The sequence below is a fragment of the Equus quagga genome, chromosome 15, assembly GCF_021613505.1.
Source record: "Equus quagga isolate Etosha38 chromosome 15, UCLA_HA_Equagga_1.0, whole genome shotgun sequence".
Classification (NCBI taxonomy): Eukaryota; Metazoa; Chordata; class Mammalia; order Perissodactyla; family Equidae; genus Equus; species Equus quagga.
The window spans coordinates 79494576-79522316 of record NC_060281.1 but is presented as its reverse complement, the minus strand read 5'-3'; the positions used below and the strand labels follow the sequence as shown (position 1 = coordinate 79522316).

Here is a 27741-nt window from a genome sequence, read left to right as displayed (position 1 = left end):
CCTCTCAACCTATGAAGTAGGTTCTCTTGTTACTACTGTTTTCCAGAGGGGGAACTTGAGGCACAGAGAAGTCACTTACCCAGGATCATATGGCTAATAAATGGCAGTTTGTCCCCAGAGCTCATATTCCTAGCCTTTCTCTTACTTCCACTGTGCTGGCTGGTTAGGCACCAGCTTTTTCATTCTTTAGAGCAGTGCCTCCAGAACTTTGTCCTGGCACACACAGGCAATGGAAATACAGGTGCTGCATGCCGGTTAAATGGCTGAGGCGGCTCCAGATGACGCCCGGGGCTCTATCCGCCCCCCCCCCCCCCCCCCCCCCCCCCCCCCCCCCCCCAGTCCCCACCCACTGCTCTGCGGGCTGATTGATACCTCACCGCATTTACAGGACACCACGTGTCTGAAAGCAATGACAAAATGATGTGCCCTTAGCTAGTCCAGGGAAAATGAAATTGAGCATTCTCAACCCTTCAACTAACTCTGGGAGCCTCTGGAATCAAGATTATTTTAAAATGTGGGAGAGTATGGCATGCCTTCTAGGAACCAAACCTACAGGTGAGTTCCATTCATCCTAGAGGGCTTGGGGCGGGGAGGTGGGGGGGAAGGGTCCTGTAGGATTGACACTATTTTATTTGCAGGGGTTTTGAGACATTATATTACTGAGAGCAGATTTTGAAACAAGATGGGCAGTTAGGAAAGTTTTTCTTCTAAGTAAGGTTCTGTGTACATGTCTTAAATTGTTTCAAGCCTTTCTAAATTAGAACAATAGGGAAAAACAGGAACTAGTCTAACTTAAAGATCTAGGTTCTAAAATATTTTTATGGAAATGCAGATAGCAATTTAAAGTTCTAGTCTAGTGTACTAACTGTACTGGAGCCACATGGACTTTGAAGTCAGGTTTGAACCTTAACTTTACCGCTTAATATTAAGCTAGGTGACCCAGAGCATGTTCCTTAACCTCTCCGAGCCCACGTACCCTCAGCTGTACAGTGATGGTTCAGTCACGCAGGCTTGTCTGGAGGGAATGAGGTAATGCACTCAGCACAAGGCTGGGCACATGGGAGGTGCTCGGTACGTGGATGATATGAGTAAAATGACATACGTCAAGGAAAAGAGACTGAGCCATAGGCAGCTCCTGCCGCAGCAGGTGTGTCGCAAGCATATGAGTGCTCTCGTATTCAGGAGTTAATTGCTGGACCCGAATTTGCAGATGTATTGTTAACTTTTTGAGCCTGAAGTTTGAAAATCAGATTTCTTTTGAGGAATGACCGTTACTGTGTTTGAATATCTGAAACACTGAATGAGAGGTATGTCAGCATGTGAATGGGTCTTCCCTGTGCCTGGGCAGGAAAGCACTGTACCATCGTTGTTAGAGCAGACTCACTCGTGGGAGAGGCCAGGAGGAGATGGGGCTTATTTCATGAGGAGTAAAGTTGAGGTACAGATGGAAAGGAGCGTCTCTAAGGTCATATAGCCAGTTGGCTGCAGAACTGGAGAAAACCTGTATTTCTTGATACCCTGGTCACTGAGCCCCAGGGCCATTCTATAAAGATAATTTTAGAGATGAATTTAACAAAAACTAGTCAAGTTTTGGGCATGTGGCTCTGTGGAGTGACTGGGCTTCACTTTCTGGAAGAGCTGGAGCCCAGTTACTTCCCTGAGTGGTTCTGAGCTGCCCCTCAGTTCTGGTAGGAGCGTTCCCTGCAGCCCGCCCGCGTGGAAGGGTGGTGTTGATACTACCAAAGCTTCGGAAACTGGAAAAACTGGTCCAAGGATTATTACCTCAGTGGGATTTCTGGGTGAGACTTTCCTGAGTGTGTCGGAGTAGAATACATCGGTTACTTTCCGATGCTGTTCTCAGATTTCTCTGGTTGAGATGGCAGCTGGTCATAAGTTACATTAGATCCTTCTTACCATTTAGATTCCCATAAAAAAGGGGGTGGGAAGCTGGGGCACAGGGGTATCTAATCTAGCATTTCTCAAACATTTTGGCCTCAGGTCCTCTTTTTTTTCCCAAAGATTTTATTTTTTCCTTTTTCTCCCCAAAGCCCCCTGGTACATAGTTGTACATTCTTTGTTGTGGATCCTTCTAGTTGTGGCATGTGGGACACTGCCTCAGCGTGGTTTGATGAGCAGTGCCATGTCCGCCCCCAGGATTCGAACCAACGAAACACTGAGCCGCCTGCAGCAGAGCGCGCGAACTTAACCACTCAGCCACGGGGCCAGCCCCTCAGGTCCTCTTTATACTTTGAAAAATTACTGAGGACCCCAAAGAGCTCTTGCTTATATGTATCTTATCTGTTAATATTTACCATCCTAGACATCAAAACTGGTCAGCTTTAAAAGTTTTATTAATTCACTTAATAGACCCATTACCTGTTAGCATAAATAACCGTAACAAATATAACTAAGTTTCCAAAACAAGAGCCAGTTTAGTGAGGAGAGTGGCATTGTTTTACATTTTTCCAAGTCTCTTTAATGTCTGGATTCCCAGTCAATCTGTTGTGATATCACATCATGTAGGCTCTGGAAAACTATGGTACACCCATAAGTGAATGAGAGTGGAAAAGGCAAATAACATTTTAGTATCGTGAAAATGTTTTGACTTTGCAGATCCTTTGAAAGGGTTTTAGGGAGCCCTAGGGTCAGACTAGTTTGAAAACCACTTATCTAGTCTAAAAGATGAGGGGGAAAATCCTACTGAAGGGTTTGGCAGGAGCAGAGGGAGTGGGGGTTGACCCTGAGTTAGAGTGAGAGACCCCAAGTTTGGCCCACACCCCACAGAAAGCAAACTCAAGAGAGAGTTCCACTAGATTGTTTCTGATGTTCCTTCTAACTCTTTAAATTCTGTGAGTGGCTTCATTTTACTTATTTTTTGCTGGGAAAAATTCTCCCTGAGTACACAGTTGTATGTTCTAGTTTTAGGTCCTTCTAGTTCTTCTATGTGAGCTGCTGCCACAGCATGGCTACTGACAGACGGGTGGTGATGTTCTGTGCCCAGGAACTGAACCCAGGCCACTGAAGCAGAACGCGCCGGACTTTAACCATTAGGCCATCAGGGCTGGCTCGTGGCTTCACTTTAATTCAACAGACACCAAGTGCCCCATGAGCTAGGTCCCAGAGGATATCAGGATGGTCCCTGCAGTCAAAGAACTTAATGCTCACTTGATTTTGGGGGCTACCTGAGGGCAAGGCCATGGCCAACTCTCTTGGTATGGCATCAGGCATGCAGGTATGGGGGAAGGGCCAATTTCCAGTCTCATCAAAGGGAGACTGGATGCAACCCCCTTTATTCCTTCCCTCCTTGACCAGCATGTTGGAGGGTGCCCCAGCCCCCTCCTAATTCAATCTGACCTTCAGTTTACCTGCCCTCTCTAAATTCTCATCACCCACTCCCACCTTCTTGCATGTGCTTCCTCCCTTGCTACCTATCTCAGCGTTAGAATCCACTGCTGACCAGTCTGAAATTTGGATTTCACAGGTCTCTCCAGGCCCCCGCTGCACTAATCTTCATCTCTCTGACTGCTACCCTTGAGGCACTGCTGGCTCTGTCTCCAAGGCCTCAGGCTTGAGCTTTCCTCTCCTTTACCCTCTCAGCCTCCCTGTTGGTGACACTGCACTTCCCAACTCTCTTTGCCATTTAAGCTCTTAGAAGTGCCCCTAACCCATCTTCAGTCCTTACTACTCAATCCTCACTATTCACTGGCTGCTAATCCTCTATCTCCACCACCCTGAAAAATACTTCATTCAGCCCCACTGTTCTACCAACCCTTCTATTTCTCTTTTCATTCACGGCCACACTTGAGTGACTAGTATATCCTCCACCACCTCCATGGTGTCACTGTCTGTTCCTGTAAACCTTGCACACTCCTTTCCCCATTACTCTCAGTTATTTCTCTCTTTAGACACACATTTATTTGTATTCTCTACCAGAATGTAAGCTCCATGGAAGCAGGGATTTTAAATTTTTATTTACTGCTACCTCTCCAGCTCCTCCATCAGCGCCTGGCACACAGTAAGCCCTCAAATATTTGTGGAAGAATGAATGCCGTGTCTTCCACCCTTGTACTGTAAGCTCCATGAGGAGGGGGCTTTGTTTCAATGTTATATCCTCAGTGCCCGGCACAGTGCCTGGCACCTGGGAGGCACACGAATATCTGTTGAAGTAGCAAATGAATCCAGTTGCCAGGCAAGTTACAGGATTTTTTTTTTAATGCTGCTTTGTCTGGTTGATATTGTTTGCATATTGTCTTTTGCATCCATCCCTTCCTGCTGTTACCTCACACCTGGGCTTTACAATCACCTCCTTTACAGCGCTGCAGCTAAAATCCATCCTGCATGCTCACGCCAGATTACTTTCCTAAAGTAATAGTTTGATATTGCTCCTCTGCTCAAAAACTTTCAATGCGTCCCCATTGTAGTTTCGCAGGTACAAACAGGTGGTGTTGCAGAAGCTCATCTGTCAGCTGGCTGTTCTGAACAGCGGACATTTCCCACTGACACACCAACACTCACCTCAGATCACAGAAGTGGATATTTCTATAAAGTTTCTGTCTATCTATCAACCATAACACAGCTCCAGTCACTGAATTGTAGTTTAAATAAATGCAAAACAATGTTTCTAGAGGAAATGTGCTCAGTTTCATTTTTGGGATGCCAGGCACATATCCTGGCCCATAGGGAATTCCCCCTCAAAGCCAAAATTGATGATTCTCACAGGCTGTGACAGCAGCTGTCTAAATACACCTGTCATTCAAGGCTCTCTAAATTCCAATTCCATCATGAAATCTTAGGATGAAATCTCTCCCCCTCATTGTGGCTAAAAATAGCTCTCCTCCTCTGAAGTCTAGACTGCTTATTTGACAGCTATTTTATCTACTGTGTTGTCTTGTATTTTTAATTCCTCATGAGTATGTCTTATCTCTGATGATACCGTAAGCTCCCGGAGGGAAAAGGCTCTATTCTGCAATCTGTGGCACATCATAAAAAGCATGCATTAAATAGTTACTGAATAAATGAAGTAATGCCTATTGCTTTCCAGAAGACACAGGCAGGCAAATCAGGAATCTGGTCTTTATAATGGCCAATTCTGCTCTATTTCTCGAAAGTATCCTGCAGCCCTGCTATCAGGAGGCTGCCTTGGGAATGTGTATGAGAGTCCACAATAGGAAATGGCTGCAAGTATGAATAAGTCCATGCAAAATGACCTTGGTTAGCAGCATTAGTTACTGTTTATCACATGCCTATAGGTGCCAGGTAATTTACAAACATCTCTAATCCTCCCAACTACTCTGTGAGCAAACTGAGGCTCTGAGACACTGTGAGGTGACATCCAAAATCTCAAATCTTTTAAGGGATGGAGTCAGGATTTCAAAGCTAGCAATTGAACCCAAGTCTCTCCGACTCCGGAGGAGGGTGAGAAGATGTGGAGTCATCTCCTGCCGCACTGACTGGTCAGGGTTGAGTGTGCTTGGCTGGTGGCTGCACTGAGGCTTCCTTCTTCCCTAAAACTGCTGGATCAAAGGGGGTCCCACCAGCCCTTCCCGGACCAAGAAGGACCGTTTTCCAACAGGCATATGAGCATATGAGCAGTTCCTCTCCCAGCCAGTACCTTCAGATTGTAAGCCCATGTTCTTTTGACATCACCACACTGATTCTCAGCTCCTGGAAAACAACTCAAAGCTGGAGTCAGACACTCCATGTGCTGTTGGAGGATCTTCCCTGCAACACTGCTGATAGTAACAAAACACTATAAACAACATGAATGCCTGTCAACGGCAGAGTGGTTAAATTATGGTACAACCATATGATGGAGTACCATCCCATGCAGCTGCAAAATGACCATGTCTAAAGAGAAAAGGCAACGTACATAGGCACATATACATATATGTGTTTGGGTAGGGACAGAAATTCATTAAAGGATATTTATTCATTCAACAAATATGTTTTAAGCATTTTAAGGTATCCAAGAAACTTCTTAACAGGATTACCTACAAGGAGTGGGTCTGAAGGAAAAATAGTAACTTGTACTTTTTGGTAAGCTTCTGTACATTTCTTTTTAAAACTATGAGCATTTTTTTTTTTTGGTGAGGAGGACTGTCCCTGAGCTAACATCTGTTGCTGATCCGCCTCTTTTTGCTGAGCAAGATCGTCCCTGAACTAACATCTGCGCCAGCCTTCCTCTTTTTTGTATGTGGGACCCCCGCCACAGGGTGGCTTGATGAACGGCGCTAGGTCCGTTCCCGGGAACCAAACCTGCGAACCCAGGACGCCCAAGGGTAGCACGTGTACTTAACCACTACGCAACCGGGCCGCCCAAGCATTATTTTTTATAACGTCAAAATTAAAAAAAAAAAAAAAGGAAGTTTGATAAAACAAGTAGAAATATCCAACAGGCACTTGACTGGAAAGGGGCAGGGCTATGAAGAATTAAAAAATCTTCTCTACAATTCTATCAGGTTGGCAGTAGGAGCATCCTATTTTTAGGGCAGGTGGGAACTTACTCTAAAACGGAAAAAAAACGGGCTGATGATACACCAAATACCGCTTAACTTCTGGCGGCCCCGGTCCTCCTACCCACACGACTCTGAGATGTGTATCTGTAGGTGGTGTGAAATTGAAGCCGAGGGAGCTGCTGCCTTCCGTCTCCGGGGTGCCTCTGACACGCCGGGTCATGCATCTCCCGGGCTCAGCGTCGAGGTGGACGGGACTCTGAATCTGGAACCACCCTCCCCACGTTACCAAGCAGGCAACTCAGGCTCCCAGAGGTCAAGGGCTAGGATGCGATTCGACCCAGCGCCGACCTCAGAGGCCGCTCTCCTAACATGCAGCGCTCCGGCAAGCGACTCCTGGCCCGTAACCCTCGGCGTCCATCTCGAGGCCCGGGACGCGGTCGGCGCCGCAGCCCGCACTCCGGAGGCGGCGTCCACGCGGAAGGGGCGGAGCGTCCGAGTCCCGTCTCTAGACACCGGGAGATCGGCGCAAGCCCCGCCCCCACGGTCACTGCGCGCCCGTCCTTTCCTCTCCGCAGCGCCGCAGGGTCTTGAAGATGAAGCAGCGAGTTCGTCCCGGGCCACATCCGGGCGTCTCCGGCCCTCTTGGCTTCTTTCACTTAGAGCTCGACAGCAGCTCGGCTCTCCGAGCCCTCGGGGCCGCGCGAGCAGCGGCGGCGACGTTGGCCGAGGAGACGCGAAGTCGGCAGGCCGCGCCCGCGGGACTGTGCCGGGGCGCATGCGCGATGCATGAGCGCGGAGAGGGCGCGGCTGGATGCGGCTGCGGCTGCGCAGAGGCGGTGCCAGGCGCTGCGCCTGCGCAGTGGCGGGGCGGGGCGGGAAGGAGGGAGGCGGCGGCAGCGGCGGCGGCTGCTGAAGAGGAGGAGGAGGGGGAGCCGAGGGAGGTGTTTCTGTCAGTTCCGGCTGTTTGTTCGGGAAGTGGATCCGCCGCTGCCGGAGCAGCCCGGAGGGAGCTGCGGATCGCGAGGCCAGCACCGACCCCGCCCGCCCGCGCGCGCCTCCCCCGCCCGCCATGGCCCGGGACTACGACCACCTCTTCAAGCTGCTCATCATCGGCGACAGTGGTGAGGGCCGCGGTGGCCAGAGGCGGCGTGGGCCCTGCCGGGCGCGGCCCGCGGGGGCCTCGGGGCGGGCAGGCGGGTGGGGAGGTGCCGGCCCGCGCGGGGCGGGCGGGCGGGGCTGCCCGGTAGCCGCCGGCCCCAGGGGCGCGCCGAGGGGCCGGGGCCGCGCCGAGGTGAGGTTGGGGCACCGGGCTGCGGAGCTGGGGGGCCGGGCGCGCGGGGGTCGGGGCCAGGCCGCCGGGTCCGCTCACCGCGCCCGCCCCGGCCTCACGTGTGACCTTGGTCAAGTCGCGCGATTTCTGGAGTTGGAGAGCCCCGGGTTCGGGTCCGGGGACTCCCAGCTTCCTCACTCCGTGACCTTGGGTGAGTTGTTTCGCCTTTCTGAGCCTCAGTTCCGTCGTCTGAGAAGTGGGGACTTGCCTCGCTGTGGTGTGAGTATTGGGCGAGATAAGGCTGGAAAAAGTGCTTAGCACCCGACCTGGGGTAAAGTAAGCTCTCATTGGGCGTTAGCTAGTGATGGGGTCATCCGTACCCTTTGTAAGCCTCAGTTTCTTCCTCTGTAAAGTGGGGCTATTCCCAGAACCTGCCTAGTGGGATTACTGCGAGGTTTCAACGAGGTAAGGCCGGTAAAGCATCTCGCACAGGGCCTGGCACATTCCTGCTAAATTGCTCTCTCTCTGTGGTTCGTTTCCTCATCTGTGAAATGGGGTAATGGTAGAATCGGCCTCACTGGGCTGGCTGAGTGTTCAGTGACATAATGCACACATAGTGTTCGGAACCGTGCCTGGCACACAGTGAGTGCTCAGGACGTGTTTGCTGTTGCACACTGTGTACTAGACGGTACTGGAGGTGGGTCATTCACTACTAGGAAAGGGCTTTGACGGGATATATACTTGTGGAGGCCTCCTAGTTCGGTGCCCAGCTCTGTCTCCAGTGCCTAGTGCAGTTCCTGGCACCCAGCAGGTGCCTAGCACATGTTGAATGAATGAATGAATACTACGTGTCCTTAGAACAGGTAGGCTGGTTTCTGGGAAAGGGTGCAGGGTTTTAGAGGTGTTTGGAGTGTGGCAGGTAAGCAGGTTTATGGGGTGACCAAGAGGTCAGGGAGGCAGGCCCTAGGAGGTTTATGGGAGCATAGCTGAGGTGCTGGGGTTATATGATGGGGAAGGAGGCTGGGGAGCACGCCAAGTTTATAGACCAGACCTGAGTTGAGTGTGGGCTAGGGGTCATGTGACTAGAGGCAGAAGCCAGGTTGGTGGGGGAGCCTGTGGGTTGTTAAGGAAGGAGGGGACCAAATGAAAGCCGTAGTGAGACCCTGATGTAGGAGTGCTAGGTTTCACCGTCATCGCTGGGCCAGGGAGGTGGGTGGGTTTTGGTCTCACTGTGGAGCTGGATTGGGATGTGGTTGGTGGTTTGGATCAGGTGAAGGATGGCTGAGGTTTCCGTGGTTACTGGTGGAAGAGAGAGGTAAGGGGAAAAGTTAGGGGCTAACTAGGGAGATGAAGAGTAGCTGTGCTTGGGAAGGAGTCAGAAAGGTGGAGGACAGATTCATTGTGGTTTGAATGAAAGAAAACCAGACGAACTGTGTAGACTTGCTCTTGGAGATGGCCTCTGGCATGCCCCAGGGCTCTGAGGCCTATGCCTTTACACGATTTGATTTCAGCCCTGGCCTTGGTTCTGAGGGGCTTGGCACCAGTATGATTTCTCTCCTTTTGAAGTTAAAGTCAGCCCACCTAAAGGTCAGGGGTCCTTATTCCTCTACAAGACATCTGGGGCCTGTGTGTCCGTCTCCAAAAATGAAAAGCATAAACTGTACATGAAGATGCAGCTTATTGGCTTTTCTCCCCTGTGGAACCCAGGGGATGGTTTTGACCCCCGTCTCACAGTACGTTTGCGTGGTGTATTGATTTTTCACTCTGAAGTCAGGTGTGGGAGAAGACTCGCTGGCTCGAGATGGATGTAGTCTGGCTCCTAGTTCAGTCTGAGCATGTAGGACTGCGTTGTGCAGAGGAGACAGACGCTCTGCAGTTTAATTTCTCCTGATGATGAGCTGTTACTCAAAGCCGAGAGCTTCTGAGACTGGGAGATGTTAGCCATGGAAGTTGAAACTAAGCCTTGGTGACTGAGCAAGGACGCCAACATCGTGCACTCCCCTGAACTGGGCTCCTTCTGTGGCTGCTTCCTTAAGGTTTATCAAATGATTTCACAGACACTTTCTCGTCTGGTTCTCATCCATAGCCTGTGTAGTTTGTCAAATAAGGAAACTAAGGCTCAGAGGAGCTGACTGACTTGCCCACAGTTGCACAGCTTGTCAGAGGCAAAGCCAGGAGTTAATGCACATTGATGCTATGTGTGAGCAGCTGGTGTCAGGCCTGGCAAACAGTAGGCCCTCAATGTTAGTTTCTTTCTTTGTAAATCTAGAGTTCTTCTTCCCACCCTGCCGCTTGTACACGCTTCTGGAATACGTTCTCTCAGCTTTTACAGCTCTTCTTTATGCCTGAGGGTCTACATTTTCTCTTCCCTTGTGACATTGGCTTCGCTTTGTAACAGCGTTGCATCTGATCCATGGGGCTGGCCATCCTCCTTCTTAGAACCTGGAGGCTGGAGTGGCTGTCGGAGATCTGTTGAAAGCCTTCACTTCACAGATGGGTGAACTGCGGCTCGGGGGAGGGGGGAGTGACTTGTCTGAGTTATACAGTGAATTAGTTGCTGAGCCAGGATTAAAATTGAGGACACTTTACTCGAAGGTCTAACGGTCTTCACCAGTCTAGAACTGAAGCAAAGCGGTGTGAGGGAACTACAGCCCAGGGAAGAGCAGGGCCGAGGGTGGGGACTTCTGTGCAGGCTTTGAGGAGCAGAGGATCTGTGTGGGCCAAGAGGCAGGCAGGGGAGAGAGGGTGTTTGATGCAGGCAGAGCAGTGATGCAGAGTGGCATGTATGGTTTTTGCAGAATCAGTCTTTGTCTCCTGGCCACCAAGAGGCATCGAGGGCCCAGGCCCGTGCTCCTCGCAGGGAAAGGACACTGGGCTGGGCTGGTTGGGTTTCCTGCCAGATGCGGCTCATGCGAAGCTGTTGATTGGCTGTGGTGAAGGTGGATTGGTACCTATCACTCCCTTCCCTCCGCCGGTGCTGTGGGGTGAATGGTGGCAGCGTGTTTCCCCAGGGATGTTTAGGAGCTGGCGTTTCTCAGGGTGGGTTTCTGTTCCTGTTAAAGGGACGAGCAGTGTTGGAGGTTGGTGTCAGGCCCAAAGCAGCAGTGAGTGTGGTGACTGTAGTGGCCTTTGTAGCCTGGCGGTTTTCAGCAGCTCTGCCGTGGAGCCTGGGGGTGAAGGCAGGGGCCCCGGGGAGGCCAGGGAACGCTGCGCCTCATTGCCTCCTGTGGAGAGAGCACTTCCCCCTTGTCTGTTTTGGGTATACGGGAGTCAGATAAAGTGTAATTTAAACAAAGGATTCTTGGCCCCCAAAATTTGAACCACTGCTTTGGCTCCTGTTAATGCTGCAGTTATAGGGTTAGATAACACAGCTGCCAGTGCGATTGGCATTCATTTAGTCATAAATTCATTCAACAGTGCACTTACTAAGTGCTGGGCCCGGCTTCCAGCACTGTGGATGTCCAGGGTGAGTGAGGCGAGATCTCCTTCCTGGAGGGACTCACAGCCTGGCGGCCCAGACACGAGCTTTTAGCTGAGTAAGCAGACCCAGAAGGCCCCGGGAGGAAGCAAAGGGGCCGGCAGGGCCGGTGGGGTGTTGGCGTCAGGCAGAGCCGTGAGGGACCCAGCCCAGGACTTGGGCTCTCCTCGGGCTCAGCAGGAAGCTTCGCAGAAGCAACGATGAGGAAGTAGCTCTGAGCGAGAGCACTGCAGGCCCAGGGCTGAGCTGCAGGTCCTGCGGGTACAGCTCCGGTGTGCTCAGAGCCGCTCCCCCAGCCTGTCGCTGGGAAGGTAAGACCCAGATTTTCACCATGAAACAAGTTTTTCTGGGCATCCCTGGACAACTCACTCACTTGGAGAAGTCCCTGGAAGAGATCCTCCAAGAAGATTGCCCAGAGAGGATGTCTGGGCTTAGTTGGGTTTAGAGAAACACAGCTGGGGATGGGGGCAGAGGCAGTGCTTTCTCTGAGGATCTGATGAACGCTGCGGGCTCCTCCCCACAAATATGCACAGATACTCAAAATTCACACTTAGCTTGGGGCGTTTCTGAGCACCTAGGTTAAGATCTCCTCATAACCAGCTTTCATAGCGCTGCGGCTGCACATCTAGCAGGAGTGAGATGCAGCAGCCCCTTTGGGGTCTTTTTATTCCATGTCCTGAGACAGATGCATGATGACTCCCCAAGCAGGATGTATTGGAAAGAGCTAAGAGCTCGGGCGGGCGTAGACAGCCCTGGATTCAGATCTCAGCTCCACGCTTCCTGCAGAGGCACCCTAGGCCAGCTGCCTCGCTTCCTGGAGCCTCAGTTGCCTCTTTAGAGATGCGGTTGGAATTACAGGAGGGTTGCAGTGCCCACCACACACAGTGCTCTGTGCATGCTAACACTTTCCTTCTGTGGCCAGTTGACCCAGCTGGCTTTTGGCCTTAGGGGTGGCTGGGGTAAGGGGATGGGACAGGAGGACACAGGATAGGTGCACCTTGGTGGGCTAAAGCTGCTCTGTGTTGAAGTAAAGGGAAGCCAAGCTTATGAGGTTCCACCTGTTCTTGGAACAAGTATGCCAGGTGATGCTGTAGCAAGTGAAATGGTCTGAGCTTATGTGAGCTGTTGGGCTGATAGGTGTAAGGTAGACACGCCCTTTCTACCCCTCCAGTGGGTGGAGACATCAGCCAGGGGAAGACGGCTGACAGTTGGTTTGGGTTGTCTGGGCCTCAGTTTCCTCACCTGCAAAATAGCCTGATGACCCCAAGGGTTCTTTCCAGCTCTACAATTCCTCATCTCACATTGCACACGAACTGAAGCTCCACACATGAAGGGCAGTTTTCGAGGGACCATGTTTTAGACACGGTTTAGGGCAGTGCCATTTGGTTGACCTTCCCCTTGCTTTATTTCTGTCGTCTGGTATCTTCCTGTGGGTTGCTGGGGCTAGCCCTCAGTCCGGGGTCTGGGCACGAGTCCCTTTCTCATCTCTCCCTGGGGATTTGGGGGCAGCTTGTCTTATACTAGGACGGAGGAAAAGGTCAGAGATTGAGTGGGAGAGCTGTTCTTGGTGTGGAACGGGTTGGGGAGATAAAAAACAGCATTGAGGAGGGAGATGGGTCTTGCTGGGCTTCTTAGGAGTTAGGACCTGGGAATCACATCCCCGAAGGATTGGGGTTGGAGGGGGACCAGTGCCTCCTCTCATTGCCTGCTTCCTCTCTTGCAGGTGTGGGCAAGAGCAGTTTGCTGTTACGTTTTGCAGACAACACTTTCTCAGGTGAGTGGGCCCCTGGGGTGCTGCTGGGATGTTTTGGTTATAAGATCCCTTTCTCTGGTGCCAGAACACACTTACCTCTGCCTAATGTCACAACTGTCCTCATTCAGATTGCCAGAGAGGGAAGGAGCAGCAAGAGAGGCGTAGGTTAGAAGTCTCCATGGTCGGTCTTTATCGTGTTCAAAAAAATCCTTTTGCGGGCCCATCCTTTTTCCACCCAGGGTCTTTTTGTGCCCTAACATTTAAAAAAGAAAAACAAAATTAAAGAAATGTTACAAGTTAGTATATGCATATATAAAATTTCAAACAGGAGGACTCAGTAAAGTGAAAAATGAAAGCTTCGCTTCACCTCCTCCCCACCCCCTGGCCCTGGTAGCCTCTGTTCCGAGTGGTGTGTATCTTTCTGAGCGTGTGTAGCCGTGTGTATCTCTCTGACGTTTTTCTCAACTCCGCATGCGGTTTGGCAGCGACCTGCCTTCCCCTCAGCACATCAAGCGTCATCCTTCCACGTCTCTGTGCAGCCCTCTGGGTCTTTTGAATGGCTGTGGAGTTTCCTGGGCCGTGTGTGGATGCCCCTCAGTCAGTAACGGTGCTCTTGGTATGTGTGCGCTTTCTGGCTGCATCTGTTTTAGGTGATGCTGCATTACTTGGGATACATTGTATGTTTATTCTTGTAAAGAAGCGGAGTAACTAGGTCAGGGCGTATGTGCGTTTAAAATTTTCACGGGTACTGCCAACTCGCCTTCCAAGAAGTTAACTGACACTCCCACTGAAGGGGTCGAAAGTGCCCCTTGTCAACTCTGATCAGTGCTGGGTCTCAGTAGTCTTCATTTTTACTAAGCCGATAGGCAAAAAGTGCTGTCTTGTTTAAAGGTGTATTTCCCTGATCCCTGGTGAAGCTGGACATATTTTCATTTGTTGAATCCATCAGGTTCATTGCAGAGGCTTCGGCTTGGATTGGCCTCTCTGATCAAGGTCTGAGATGTGACTGTCTTGTGGGGAATTCCCTATGATGTGGTTGAGGAGTGAGCTACAAATTGGAAGTGATTACATGGCCAACGCCTCTGTCTTGGTGGAGCGGTGGGTTTCTCCCCACAGTAGCTCTGCAGCACCGCTGGTGGTGTGATGTTGGAAAGAGTTGTCTTCCCTGTGTGACCGTGAGCGTGACTAAGTCTCAGCTTGTCTGTAAAGTAGGACTAATCATCGTCCCTCCCACATGGGCTATTGCATGGATTACCTGAGATAGCGCAAGTCACTGTGTCTGGGACTAAGTAATCTCTCAATAAATACAATCTCCCAATAAATGTTTCTGTCTGTTTAAGAATGGCAACTAATGGGCAGCTTCTCATTATGCTGGGAAGCATTCCTCTTCCTCCTTAGGTCCCTCTTACTCCCCGTCCTATGAGCTTTCGACTCCTGGAGGGTTCTCTTTTGCACTCTCTCTCCTCCTTTCCGTTTCTGCTACCAGGGTCTTAGTTCAGACCATTGTTGTTCTAGCCTGAAGCATTTCAGCAGCTCCTGCCCATCCCACACCGGACTGCAGAGTTCGCCTGCTAATGCACGTCTCTGGCAGGGTCTGTTCTCTGTTGTAATGCTGCAGCCACCCTCTCTTTTGTGAGCAGAGTTTATAGCAAGGTTTCTCCACTTCAGCACCGTTGACACTTTGGGCCCATAATTCTTCATTCTGGGGGCTGCTCTCTGTGTTGAAGGATGTTGAGCCAGATGCTGGTAACATTGCCACTGCCCACCCCCGCCCACTTGTGATCATCAAAAATGTCTCTAGACATTGCCAAGTGTCCTCTGGGGGCACAGTCATTCCTGACTGAAAACCACTGGTCTTCACGATCTCTTTTCAGCTCAGCGTTCTGACTTCCTCTCTCGTGCTGTTAGTTCATTCTTGTCTTTTCGTGCGCTCGCTCTCTCGCACGCTCCCTCATTCAGCCAGCAGCTGTTTATTGAGTGCCTGTAGCACTAGGTGCGGGGCCACCCTCCTTGGCATTATCCAGAGCTCGCGGAGCACCAGATGCTGTCTTCTTTTTGAAATGTATTCTCTCTCTGCTTGTGCCTCAGCTCTTTTGCCCTAGGTGGATGTCTTTCCCTACCTCATTTCATCCTTTGAAATTGTACCTATTCTGTCAAGCTAGGCCCAAATGTGACTTCTTCCCCAAAGCCTTCCTTGATCTCCACCCCACCTTGAACTTTGACCTTTCATATATCCTTTCTGTACCTCATACAGTCACTGTGTGTGACTTATCTGTGGCACTGTGTATACTGTAAGCTCCTAATGGAGCGAGAATGTGTGTTCTTAGCATTTGGGGCTTTGTAAGCCTAGACAGGACTGTTACATCGGCCAAAAATTCTCTTCAGCTCCATCTTTCACACAGCTGCCCCAAGAGAGCTGTTTACAATGCAGCTCATGCTCTGGGTAAAACCCTTCAATGCCTGCCTGTCACACGCAAGAGAAAGTCCACACTCTCTAAAGTGGCACAAAGGCCCTGAGATCTGGCTTCGCCCCCCCCCCCCGCCTCCAACTGTGTGCTTGACCTCACATGACCCCCACCCATTGCTGGGTTTGCTGCTGTCTTCTCTGCCTGGAGCAGCGTTTTGCAGGTCTGACTTGTGTATTAGGAAGTTAATTTTGTGGGTCGTTTAAAATGTTTGGAATAGAATAGAAAACAAAAACCCCAAGTGCATCTTAGGCCTCCCACCATTCTCAGACCACAGCTAACATGTCCCTGCCCCTCCCAGTAAAGGAACCTGTCCCCGCCCCTCAGTCACATCACCTGTTTTATCTCCTTTGTGGCGCTCATCACTCTTGAAATTGTCTTCTTATACCACTTTGTTTCATTGTATCCTGCCTGTTGCCCTCACCTCAACTGTGGGCTCCATCGGGGCAGGGACCTTGTCTTTCTTGTTCAGGGCTGTGTCCCTGGGACCTTGAAAGTGCTGGGCACAGAGGGAGTGGGGAGGGATCGTGGAGCCCGGGGTGGCCTATGCAGTTTAGGACACGCACGGTCTGATGGGACACCCAGGGGCCTTGCTAACGTGTGTGTGTGTGCAGGCAGCTACATCACCACAATCGGTGTGGATTTCAAGATTCGGACGGTGGAGATCAATGGGGAGAAGGTGAAGCTGCAGATCTGGGACACGGCGGGGCAGGAGCGCTTCCGCACCATCACCTCCACGTGAGTCAGGCCTGCTCCCATTCTGATCCCTCGCCACTGACATTTGGATACTGTTGAGAGACTAGTCCCGGGTCGTGGGAGAAATGTCACTGGGATGGGTCCTGAGGCTGTCAGGAGGTGAGCTCCTTGCTGGCCGCAGTGGGTGCTGTCGATCTGAGCCCTTCCTCTTCCTGAAGATGCATGAGGAGGAGGGGACAAGGTGTGGCTGCTGCCTGTGGGTGAGCAGTGGCTGAGCCCCCTGGCTCTGGGGGCTGTCGGGACAGTACGCGTCTGTCAGCTTACCCCCTGGCCTTCAGGTCCTTTGTAAAATGGGACAGCAGTGCTACTGGCTTCACCAGGTGGTCAGACACTTAGCCAATAACAGCTACTCGTTAGGTATCAGTTGTGACCCCTAGGGTCGGCCATGCAGGCTCCCATCACCCACTGTGACTTCTTGGAGGTGGCTTCTCTCTGCTGGAAGGAACACTGATACATCAGAGGCCCTTGAGAGGCCCCTCCTCTGCCTCCCCAAAGCTGTTTCCTGGGAACCTGGCTCACCTATAGGGTTGGCCTCCTTTGCTGCTGCAGCACCTCTGTGCTTAGCTGCAAACAGGAGGAAATCCCAGCTGGAGCTCCAGACCGCAGGAGTCCTGTGGAGAGGCTCTTGGTTCTTGGACTGTTAATGGAACAGGTTCCAGGACAGAGCAGGGCTTGGAAGACAGACAGTTTGGAATTTACATTTCTGTTCTACTGTGTGACCTTGGGCAAGTTGCCTACACTCTCTGTGCTTCAGTTTCCCAGAGGATTTACCTTTAGGATTTGCTTTAATGCTGTGTCCTGTGTCCCAGGTACTCTGTGCTTGGGCCTCTCATGGATGATCTCATTGAGCTCTCGATGCTCTCTGCAGTCGATACTATTATTATCCCCGTTTCACGGATGAGGGAACCTCAAGCGGGGTCCTGCTCCCAGTGAAGGGCAGAGCCTGAGCCCCACCTCGGGATGTATGCAGAGTAGCAGCTGGTGTCTGGCTGCCTGTAGTAGTTGTGTCTTCGGTGGCCTCTCCTTTCCCTCCCCAGCAGTTCCTGTGTGAGTGGGGGCTCCTGGGAAGGTATGTGAGGAAGTTCTCTGGCCAGAGAGCCCTTTCCTCCCTCAGCACGGAAACGGGGCGGACCCAGGCTGGCTGCCCATCCCGAGGCCCCTCAGGATCTTCTGAGGGATGGGAAGTGCGAGGGCTGAAGAGACCCCCTTGGGGTGGCTGGGAATGTGGGGGAACGCAGCGGGTGCTGGCTGAGTGTGGTGGGGGGATAGGCCCGGTGGGTGGGCGGCCCTGGTCAGGGAGGTTTCAGGGGCTGGAGCCTGAGCAGTGCTGAGCAGGAGGGGCTTCTGTCATTGGGTAGCCCTGTAGTGCGCATGTGTGCCGTGGTCAGTGACCTCCCAAGACCCCAGGGGTCCCCATCCTGGGGGCTCCCTGGCTCTGCTCTCTGTGACACTTGCTGATGAGCCGCCTGAGCTCCCCTGTATCTCAGTAACTGCCAGCGAGGCCCTGAGGAGGACGGCTGGGTCAGAGGCTCCTTGGGGTAAGACAGATGTCACGAGCTCTGGGTGGCCCGAGTGTCCAGGCCTGAATGAGACCAAGACCTCTTGTGAGGGTCTGGAGGTCTGGGCACTGACCCCACACGTCCTTACTCTTGGTTGGGACTGTTGCTAAGGACTTTACCTGCTTCATTTCAGTTAATCCTCACTGGACAAGAAAACCGAGGCCCAGAGGGTGAAGTGACTTAGCTTGGTCAGTTAGTCAGGAGTTGAATTGAGGTCTTTCTGATGCCAAAGCTCTTGCCTTTGCCTAGTCCACAGCCCTGCTCGCTGCTGGCTTCCTACCCGTGAGGGAGCGGGGCTGGGGCAGAGGGCAGGCGCTCCAGTGCCTCCTGTCGGTTGAAACCAGTCAGGGAATCCAGGGCCGGCTGAGAACATTGGGCCTACGGCCACGGGAAATGCTTCAGGGAGGGCAGTGGGGCCTGGGCTGCCTGGGCCCTTTTGGCAGAGAGCAGCCCCAGCCCTCCCTGGGCCGCCGTGAGGTCAGCTCCTCTCGGGGCGGGAAGGGGTGAACTGCCTCCTGCATCCTGTTGGGGAGACTGGAGCTGCTCAGCTGCCCGAGGGCACTCTGTGCGCTGGTGGCCTCTGGGCACCGGGGCAGCCCCATCCTGCCTGGCTGTCTGGGGAGGCTGAGGTAGCCCCATCTTGGGGTCCCTGACTCTGCCCCTCATGAGGCAAGAGTCACTGCAGGTCATGCCCAGGGGCTGCGGAGAGACTGGACGCCCTGTGATGGTAGCTGGCAAAGAAGGAAGGAGTCTTGACGAGTTTAGGAGTTTGTTTTCTTTTTAGGGATTGGGGCAGTCAGGGTGCAATAGTGTGGCCTTTTCTGATTCGGGGCATTAAAAGAGAAACTAAAACTGCATGCTGTTAGCCTGATGAGAAAGAGCCCTTTGTCACTCCCTCATAGTTTGTCTCTCAGTAGCTGGAGTTTGCTGACCACTGAGGTGTGGCTGGTGGGTGGGTTGGGGAGGAGTGAGTAGTGAGGTGTTGGATGGTGAGGTGAGAGGAGGAGATGATGAGGAAGGAAAGCCCCTTCGATACCTGGCCCTGGATCCAGGAGTTGGACCTGGCCTGGTGACTTCCAGCTGTGTGACTTCAGGCAGGTCACTCCACACACCCTCACGTCCTCACTGGTAAAATGGCGACCCTCATGTCTGTCAGACGAGGGTGTGGCAAAGATTAATAAGGTGGTGGATAGAAAACGCTAGGCCTGGCATAGAACTAGGTTGTCGTGAGTGGAAGTGATCACTGGTGGCAGTGGTCACAGGAAGCCCAGAAGCACTGGTGCTCTCCTTGCTGGAGCTCTGAGCCCCTGACCTCATCCCCAGACCATTCTCTGTCTTGGATAACGTCCCCCTGCCTGGGCCCCAGAGAAAGCGGAGGTTCCCAGGGAGCAGCGGGGGCTTTGGGCTGGGGCCGTGGCTGTAGGCATTTCTTGGCATCTTCAATAGTCTTCAGCAAAGGAGAATTTGGAAATGCATTCCACTGCTTGCATTGCCTTGCTGTCAGGGGACAACTCTCTGTCCCCCTGGTTCCCAGCATGCATTCCTGCACCCGCTCAGGTGGGTGTCCAGCAGGGTGAACCAAGTGATGATCTGGCACTCCCAGCAGCAGCTGCTGGAGGGCAGGGGGCAGGCGCAGGGCCGAGAGCTGGCTCTGAGGGCCCACTGCCCAGATGAGCACTTAGACAACGGGATAGTTAGGGCTCCCCAAGGCAGGAGGTGGCGCTGTGTCCCTGAGAAGCAAAGCTGTGGGCAGATTGAAGCCCCTGGGACATCTCAGCAGGTGTCTGGGGGGTGGAGAGATGGGTCGAGGGGACAAGTTGGGCTTGACCCCAGAGTACAGCAGGGCTTCTCTTGCTCGAAGCCTTGGTAGCCAGATCAGGGAAGCTGCCTTCACCGCTGCTCTGCTGTGCTGTCCCCTGGTTTGCTTCCACCTGTGTCAGGGGCCTCAGATTGTCATGGAAGGAATATTAATAACGATATAAAGAGCCACCATTCCTTGACCGTTTGCTGCTTGCCGGCCCTTGTGAAAACATGTGTTATCTCCTTTATTCCTCACAGCCACCCCGAGAGTTCAGTACAGGCATCCCCATTTTATTTTATTTACTTATTTATTTATTTTTATTTTTTTAAAGATTTTATTTTTTCCTTTTTCTCCCGAAAGCCCCCTGGTGCATAGTTGTATATTCTTTGTTGTGGGTCCTTCTAGTTGTGGCATGTGGGACGCTGCCTCAGCGTGGTTTGATGAGCAGTGCCATGTCCGTGCCCAGGATTCAAACCAACGAAACACTGGGCCGCCTGCAGCGGAGCGCGCAAACTTAACCACTCGGCCACGGGGCCAGCCCCGGCATCCCCATTGAATAGTTGAGGAAACTGAGATGTGATGTGGCGCATGCAGTAACCTTCCCAGGGTCCCACAGCCTTTCAGAGATGGAGGCTTTTGTCCTGTGGTTGGGCCTAGGATGTGAAGAGTTGGCCAGAGAGCCAGTGGGCAGGCAGGTGAAAACATAGCTGCATCCCCCAGCCTGGCCGGCTCCATCCTTGCTAAGCCCGTGGGGCTCAGAACTGCCGCTCGGAGGACCTGTGGCTTATGGGCCAAGTGCCCAGGCGCTGATAAGCCAAGGCAGGTGGAGGTGCTTGGAGTTGGGCCAGGTGGCAGCCAGCGGGTCAGGTGGAGGCAGCCTGTCCACTCAGGAGCGTGGCCTCTTGCAGGCAGTGGTTCTTACCCTTGTGCTCAGAAGCCCCTGGTGAGGAGAATCTGCAGCTCTGGGTGATTACACAGTGTCGGGGCAGGGAAGGCTCTCCGGGAGTGTGAGGCCCTGACCTTGTCTTCCTCCTGGAGCTGATGTCCCCATCTGTCCTCCTGAAGCGTGTGAATAATGGGGACGCAGTGTCTGGAGAGGAATGTTTACATCCTCCTGCTTTCCGGACCTTCTAGCTAACCTCAAGCAGGGGGTCTGCACATTTGGATGGTGGCACGGTGGGTATCTGGGACATCCTCTTCCCATCCGTGCCTGGCTGCCCACGCAGTTCCCGTGCTCTCCCTCCCTCCGGCATGGATTGGACGAGCCCAGAGTGGCAGGAAGGGAGGTGCCCACCTGCCCCCAGGGGAGTGAATGCAGACCTTGGCAGGGCTTCACAAATGGTGTGTCTTCTTGGAATGGCATTTTACTAAGACAGACTTGAGGAGAGAAAATTTTTTAATGTTAAAACAAAGACAGTGATAACATGATATCAAATGTAAAAACTGCCTGATCTTTAGAAATAAAATAAGAACTTAAAAGACGTTTGGACCTAGTGGCAGAGTTTGAACCTGGTTGGCCACCTCAGGGCCAAGCGCTCCCTATTCCCTGGTCCCCTGGGGACAAGCGTGAGAAGCAGCGCTGGTGTGCACCCTTTCCTGCTGGCCGGGGCCCGGGTGGGATGTGTCCAGCCGAGGCCAGGTGGAGAGCAGACTCGGGGTGTCCGCGGGAACATCCGCCCCCTCGCCATTTCCCTGCTGCTGTCCGGCTGTGGGCAGGCGGGTCCTAGTGAAGGGGCTCCTCTTGTCTAGGCTGAAGCTCTGATACACTCTGGCCCTACAGGTATTATCGGGGGACCCACGGGGTCATCGTGGTTTATGACGTCACTAGTGCCGAGTCCTTTGTCAACGTCAAGCGGTGGCTTCACGAAATCAACCAAAACTGTGATGATGTGTGTCGAATATTAGGTGAGGCTGGACCCAGTGGGGTGGGGACAGTGGGATGGAGGTGGTGGGGGGTGCTCCCGCAGGGCCGGGCTGACTTTGCTTTGCCTTGAAGTGGGGAATAAGAATGATGACCCTGAGCGGAAGGTGGTGGAGACAGAAGATGCCTACAAATTCGCCGGGCAGATGGGGATCCAGTTGTTTGAGACCAGCGCTAAGGAGAACGTCAACGTGGAAGAGGTGAGGCCGGGGCTGGAGCAGGGACGGGGGAGGAGTGCGGCTCTGTCCCCCACCATGGCCCTCCTCTCCCCACTCCTAGCCTGCCCAGGGCCTCCAGGTGGCTGACAGAAAATGTCACAGGAGCTGCATTTATTGAGTGCCCACTGAGTGTCAGGGATTGAGGTAGGCCCTTTAAAGGTGTCAGCTCGTATCTCAGCAGTCCTCTGAGGTAAATTATTCCCACGTTTCAGATGGCAGACTGAGGTTCCAACTTAAGGAATCTCACTCAGCTCCGAAGAGGCTGAGTCAGACTTAGACCTGCCCACACCACAGCCGCGCACAGTTTCCGCTCAGTCCTCTGCCTCACTGTCCCTCCTCTGGGCCCACCGCAGTTACCTCTTCCAGGTCTCGGGCTATCCCTAGGGCCTTGGCCTCCCTGCAGAGACCAGGTTGCTTTCTTGTGGCCTCCAGAGCTCAGGTGGGCATCCGCTGTGAGCCCCTCAGAGGCTCCGGGGGCTGTGCATCCCCCGAAGACTAGCTGAGCCTCCGGCCTGGGGTGGCTTCCCTTCACTCTGCTGGGCCTGCTGGAAAGCAGTTGTGAATCTGTGGGAGAAAAGCTGGACCTTTTGCCAAGCCCAGGCTGGCCGTGCTCGCGGCTTTGGGAGAGTCCTGCCCCACAGTGTGTGGCGGCCAGAGGCCCAGGGAGGCTGAGATCTCCATTGCATGCTGGACCCCGACTGCACAGCAGTGGGGACCCCAGGTGCCTCAGTCAGGCTAGGATCACAATACGGGCCTTTCTGCTAGGGCGCCTGTGGCGGGCCCGTGTGCCCTTGGGCAGGGACTTAACCTCTCGAGGCTCCATCTGTTCCTTCTGTAGATTGGGGTCAGCTCGGAGTCCCTGCCTCCCAGGGTGGTGAGGAATAAGTGAAACGAATTATGTCAGCAGGTTATGTCCCTTTCCCAGCAGAGTGGAGGAGAGGACTGTGGGTTGGTGGGTTGAGTTCCACTGGGTCCTGCATTGCAAGGACGTCTTAGGGTGGTCCCAGGAAGGTTCTAGGATGTGTAGTAAGGTGCATTGGACTAGGCAGGCTCCTACATGGGGGAGTGTCCCTCTAGCTTGTAACTAAAACAGAGGCACCTTTATCCATCTTGTCGGAAGATTCCAGCTGAAGGAAAGGGGTTCTTTCTCTCTTTAAAAGACAGACTAGAAAATCCCTGAGAGATTGCCTTCCCCAAGACATGGCTCAGGGGTCTTTGATTTTGTTTCTTTTTGACCTTTATAATTTACCGCGTCCTTCAAGAACGGGTTTGGGGGCATACATACAAAAAACTTCATGAGTAGAAATAGAAAGCTGGGCGTGGGGAGGTGGGGAGGCGGCCATGCTGGCCAGCAGAGGTAGCACAGCCGCCGTGGCGCCTCCTCGCTGGGTCTGAGGCCCGCCCTGCCTCCTTCACCCTCACAGATGTTCAACTGCATCACAGAGCTGGTCCTCCGAGCAAAGAAAGACAACTTAGCGAAACAGCAGCAGCAGCAACAGAACGATGTGGTGAAGCTCACGAAGAACAGTAAACGAAAGAAACGCTGCTGCTAATGTCCCACCCACCCACTGCAGAGACTGCACTGCGGCCACTCCCCTGGCCTGAGGCCCGTGGGCTCCTCGGGGGACAGTCTCAGTTTCGTGCCGTTATTTAAAGAATTCTCTCCACGTTTTTGTATCGGGAGGCGCCACGGGCACTTCCTCCCCTCCCCCTCAAGTGCCAAGAAGGTGTTGGACAACCTGCCCTTCCCTTCTGGTGCCCCTGCCCCCTGGCCAAGGCGCCTGGGCCCGGCGAGGACGCTGCCAGCCGAGCGGACTGATTAACCAGAGTTTGTACATAATGTATATTGCTTTAACCAGCGTGTCACCCACGTCCTGCTCTGGCTTTTGCCTCCTTAATGCCAGCCTGCTGCGACAGACCCTCCCTCCCCTCCCCATCCCATCTTACTGCCAGCAGCTTCCTGAGGAGACAGGATCGCGTTCTAGCCACGTCTTTTGCCAACCTGGGCTGGTGGAGCGGGCTCCATGTTACTCGTTCCACGGGCTGTCGGCCTCTGTCCCTGGCACGCAGGGTCTCCCCCGTCTCCAGGGCCTGTGCCGCCTCTGTTCCCAGCCCAGGTCCCTTCCTTCCCCATCCCCATCCTGGCAGCTGGGGAAACCTGGCCCTGGGGTAGGCCTGGAGGTTCCCTTAGACTAAGGCCCTGCCCCCGGCTGGCCCAGTCCTTTGGTTCCACAGGAGTCATCCCTGCCCTTTGGCCAACAGGTTTCTTGTCCTGCCTTCTAGATGCCTCTGAGTGACACACCCAGGGGAGCCGTGGTTTCTAACCTATGCCAACTGTTTCAGTTCCACCAGAAAGGTAGGGGTTGTTTGTGCAGCGATGGGGCTTGCAGGAGGGCTGAGGAGCATTATTTTAACAGATAAAGAAAATGAAGCCAAATCAAATGAATTAAGTTCCTCACACTTTTTTCTTCTCTTCCTGAGGTTTGGTTGGCACAGCAGCAAAAGTTGTGGCCGCCTCACTTTGGGTCCAGTGTTTTTAGAAAAAGTGAATAGCTTCCTGTCATTGTGGCGCCGGGCTCTCGGCAGAGCAGCTCTGCCTGCCTGGCCGGTTCTTGGTGGGAAAGGACCCTTGTCTGTGTCGGCCCAGCGCCTCCCACTGAGTCCCTCGGTCTCTGATGCAGCACCAGGCACCTTGGAATGTGGGGAGCGGGTGCCCGGGGCTGCTGGACGGCAGGCAGCCTTGGACCACTGACAGAACTGTTTTAGCAGCATGAGGATTTCTTCGCGGGTGGGAAGGAATGGCAACTGGGGCTGGGAGCCAGCCAGCTTTGACCCACCCCGGTCCCCTGGCGGAAAAACCAGGGTCATCTGCACTTGATTACTGTCCCCCGCCCACCCCGCCCGGGACACCTCATTCACCTTTCCCCTAAAAGGATCACATAACCTGGAAATAATTTATTTCAACACCATGATGTGTGTTATTAGATTTCCTTTCCTAGGCGATTTCCAGGCGAAGCCCTGATTGGACAATCACGTCACAGATCACACTGCAGATTTTCCATGTTAACACTTGATGGGTTTTTAATCAGTAAGAACTAGGGGTTTCTTCTGACCTGTCTCTTCACTTTCCCCAAACTGCCAAAGGCCCGTGGTTCCATGTGACAGGTGGTGGAGCTCTGAGGACTGGGAAGTCGGTGCTGTAGAGGGCGGCTGCGGGGCCAACCGGCAGGCGGCCCCCACTGGTTGGGGCACTGGGAGCAAAAACGTGGTCTCCGTCCTCAGGACTGTCGTGGCTGCCCAAGGTCCTATGGGGGATGTGCAGAGCTCGGGGCTCCTGAGGTGGGCGGCATACTCGACTCTGAGCATTCAGGTGACGCCAGTGTGGCAGTGCTTGCAAATTCAAGCAATAAGAGGACGGGGTCCTGGAATTTTCCAGCCGAGGCTAGAAGCCACCATGGCTTCTGGCAACTGGACGTCCAGCCCGAGCTGGTGGGGTGATTTTGGTGACTGTGTGCCTGTCCCGAGTGTTACACGCATGAATGGGGGGTGGGGGGCTCACAGGGCTGGATCGATATCCTGGTGGACCTGATGTGAAATTCCTGTCGAACAACAAAACTTTTAAATGGTTTGCTAGGATTATTTCTGTATTGAAAGTTTCTAATTATGCTTTTTAAAAAAAATACTAAAAATAAAGGTTCAAGCTGTCCAACAGTCTTCCGGGGTCTGTTTCCTCTCCTCCAGCTGTCCTCTGGGTGGGCCTGGCTCCTTCCCGCCCATTGTGTCCAGCTCATTTGTTTGGTCTGAGTCCTGCACAGGTGCCTGCTGGGGCCCAGGGACACTGTCAAAGCCAAGTTTGTTTCCTCCACCAAAGGCTGGTCTGGGCCAAGCTTCCCCTCTGGTTGGATGCGCTGGCGGGGAGCACAGTGGTATGGTGCCAGGGGAAGCTCCGTGTTTATCTCCGCATGCCCGGAAGGGCGCACTGGAAGCTCTGCCCTCAGCACTCTCTTGCTGGCTCCAGGTTTCTGCCAGGCTATAGGGCCCGCTCGTGGCTGGGGGAGCAGTGCCGGCCGGCTCTGCCTGCAGCCGGGCAACCGCAGCACTGGCAGGGAGCCCAGGGCCAGGCTGGGCGTGGCGGCAGTACCCTCTGCCCCTGCTCCCAAACGGCTGTCACAGACAGGATGCCTCCACCCTCTGAGGGAGGTGCCCCTGGAGGGCTGAATCTATTGATTGGGCACCAGCGTCTGAGGTGACCTCCCAGCTCGTGGGTACTCCCCACTGCTGCCTTCTCCTGGCCAGCCAGAGGCCGCCCTGAAACGGAAGCCGCATTCTGACCAAACCAACCCTCCAGGTACCCAATGACTGAGGCAGGAAGCTCTGTAGAAATTCATTTTATTCTTAGACTATTTTCAAAAGAAGCAGTGGTGTGCTGTTTTTCTAAAAATATGCCTTTATAGATTTATATATAATATGTATATTATAAAATCCATACACATATTTACATGATTGCTACATACAAAATTACAGCACTGTGGTATGTACATATCTATAGGTACATTCTTTCCACTCATCCCTGCTGTGCTTTTCCCAGTGAGGGAGGGAGACGATCCTTTGTAAAGCGGCTTGTGGGCTGGCTCAGCCCAGGGCCCTCTGAGTTAGGCCTCAGCAGAGAATGTGGAGTGGCTGCTGAGGAAGGAGCAGAAGCAGCAGGTTGCAGGATTCATCCTTCTGCAGGCCTGGTGGGCAGTATCTGGAGACATCCACCCCGTGTGCCAGTGCTGCCCTTGAGGTGGAGGGGGCTGACCGCAGACCCCTCCGGGGCCACTCTGTGGCCTGGACTTGCTTGGCTGAGCCAAGAACTTGTATCTATGAGGGGAGCAAGGGGGCTGTGGGAGGAGGGTGAGACCCTTCCTGGCCCTGGCCCCATGAAGGGGAAAGGGCTGGGTGGCTGAAGCCTGCAGAGGGCCTGTGAGGAGGCCTGCCCCTCAGGGGAGGCCTGCACTGGAGGGAGAGCCATGGCAGCCGGAGGGCAGGGCCCTTCGTCCTCCTGGGCTCGGGATGGCCTCAGCCAAACTCTGGGAGAGCCCACTGTGGCTGAGCGTGAGTGAACAAGCCCAGCCGTCACGCCCTGCAGGCTGGGTCTCCTGCCCGAAGAGGTGCTCCCGGCAGAGGTGCATGCACGTGGGTGAGGGGCCGCCTCCTCCCTATACTCCCTGGGCCAGCGACTGGGGGAGGGATGGAGGCTCAGGCCTGGTGGCCTGCAGGACTAGGCCCCCAAGGCTCAGGCCAGCTGGGGGCAGTGATGACCTCTTGAGGCATGCAGAGAGGGGCCTCCATTTCTTCTGTTCCCCATATTCCAAAACAGGAGGGCAGTGGTACCTGGGGTTGGGCATGGGAGCCACTGAGGGGGGGGGGGGTGGGCTGTGATCCATTGGGTCTGAGCTGCGGACCCCAACCAAGGGGCTGCTCGCAGCCTGAGCCCTGCTCAACAGCAGATCCTGGGGATGCCCAGGCTGGGCTTGGCCGGGCGGTGGGGACAGGGCTCCTGCGTGTCCCTGTGTTGAGGGCAGCCTTCAGAGGCCAAGTGGGCCCTCCTAGACCACTTGGCCCCAGTGTGGGTGGGCAGTGCAGCCGCTGAGCCCAGCCCAGGGGGGACCCTCGCGTGCAAACATGGTGCACGGGGCCCTCGCCCACACGCCCTTTTCAGTCACCTCCAGTCCACCCATCCTCACTGGCCTGACTCTTCCCAACTTAAATTTTCCTGAAGAATGAGAAGAGCCGTTTGCCTTCAGTGGTGCTGGGCTCGTCTCCGCGCCCCGCGCCGTGGGCCCTGGCGAGGGCAGCAGCAGGCCGGCTCCGTTCCTTCAGGTGCGTGTCCATCAGCTGCCGGTCAATGACCCTGTGCATGTCATCCTGCAGAGGGGAGAGCGGATGGGGCTGAGCAGGGCTCTGACCCGGCGCTGGCGGTGGCGGGGAGGTGGCACGTGTGGGAAGGACATGAGATGAGGATGAGGGATGAGATGAGTGAGCGGCTGCAGCCAGGGCTGCCCTGGTCAAGAAAGCAGCAA

General features: G+C 53.8%; 2 protein-coding genes across 3 annotated transcripts in view; one reads left to right on the top strand and one right to left on the bottom strand.

Annotated features, from left to right (window-relative positions):
* Nucleotides 1-7377: 7377 nt before the first annotated feature.
* RAB35 (RAB35, member RAS oncogene family) lies at nucleotides 7378-25388 on the top strand. The gene is made up of 6 exons (XM_046640538.1): nucleotides 7378-7576; nucleotides 12927-12977; nucleotides 16036-16159; nucleotides 21318-21442; nucleotides 21534-21658; nucleotides 23101-25388. Exons 1-6 carry the CDS (start codon nucleotides 7525-7527, stop codon nucleotides 23227-23229), a joined length of 606 nt encoding a protein of 201 aa, XP_046496494.1. The 5' UTR covers nucleotides 7378-7524; the 3' UTR covers nucleotides 23230-25388.
* A 670-nt stretch (nucleotides 25389-26058) lies between these two features.
* BICDL1 (BICD family like cargo adaptor 1) overlaps nucleotides 26059-27741 on the bottom strand; it is a 92010-nt gene continuing 90327 nt past the window's right edge. For both annotated transcript variants that reach the window (XM_046640847.1, XM_046640848.1), the window contains one exon: nucleotides 26059-27586. In XM_046640847.1, the coding sequence (XP_046496803.1) occupies nucleotides 27425-27586 (162 nt within the window). In that variant the 3' untranslated portion in view covers nucleotides 26059-27424. The remainder of the gene's footprint in view (nucleotides 27587-27741) is intronic.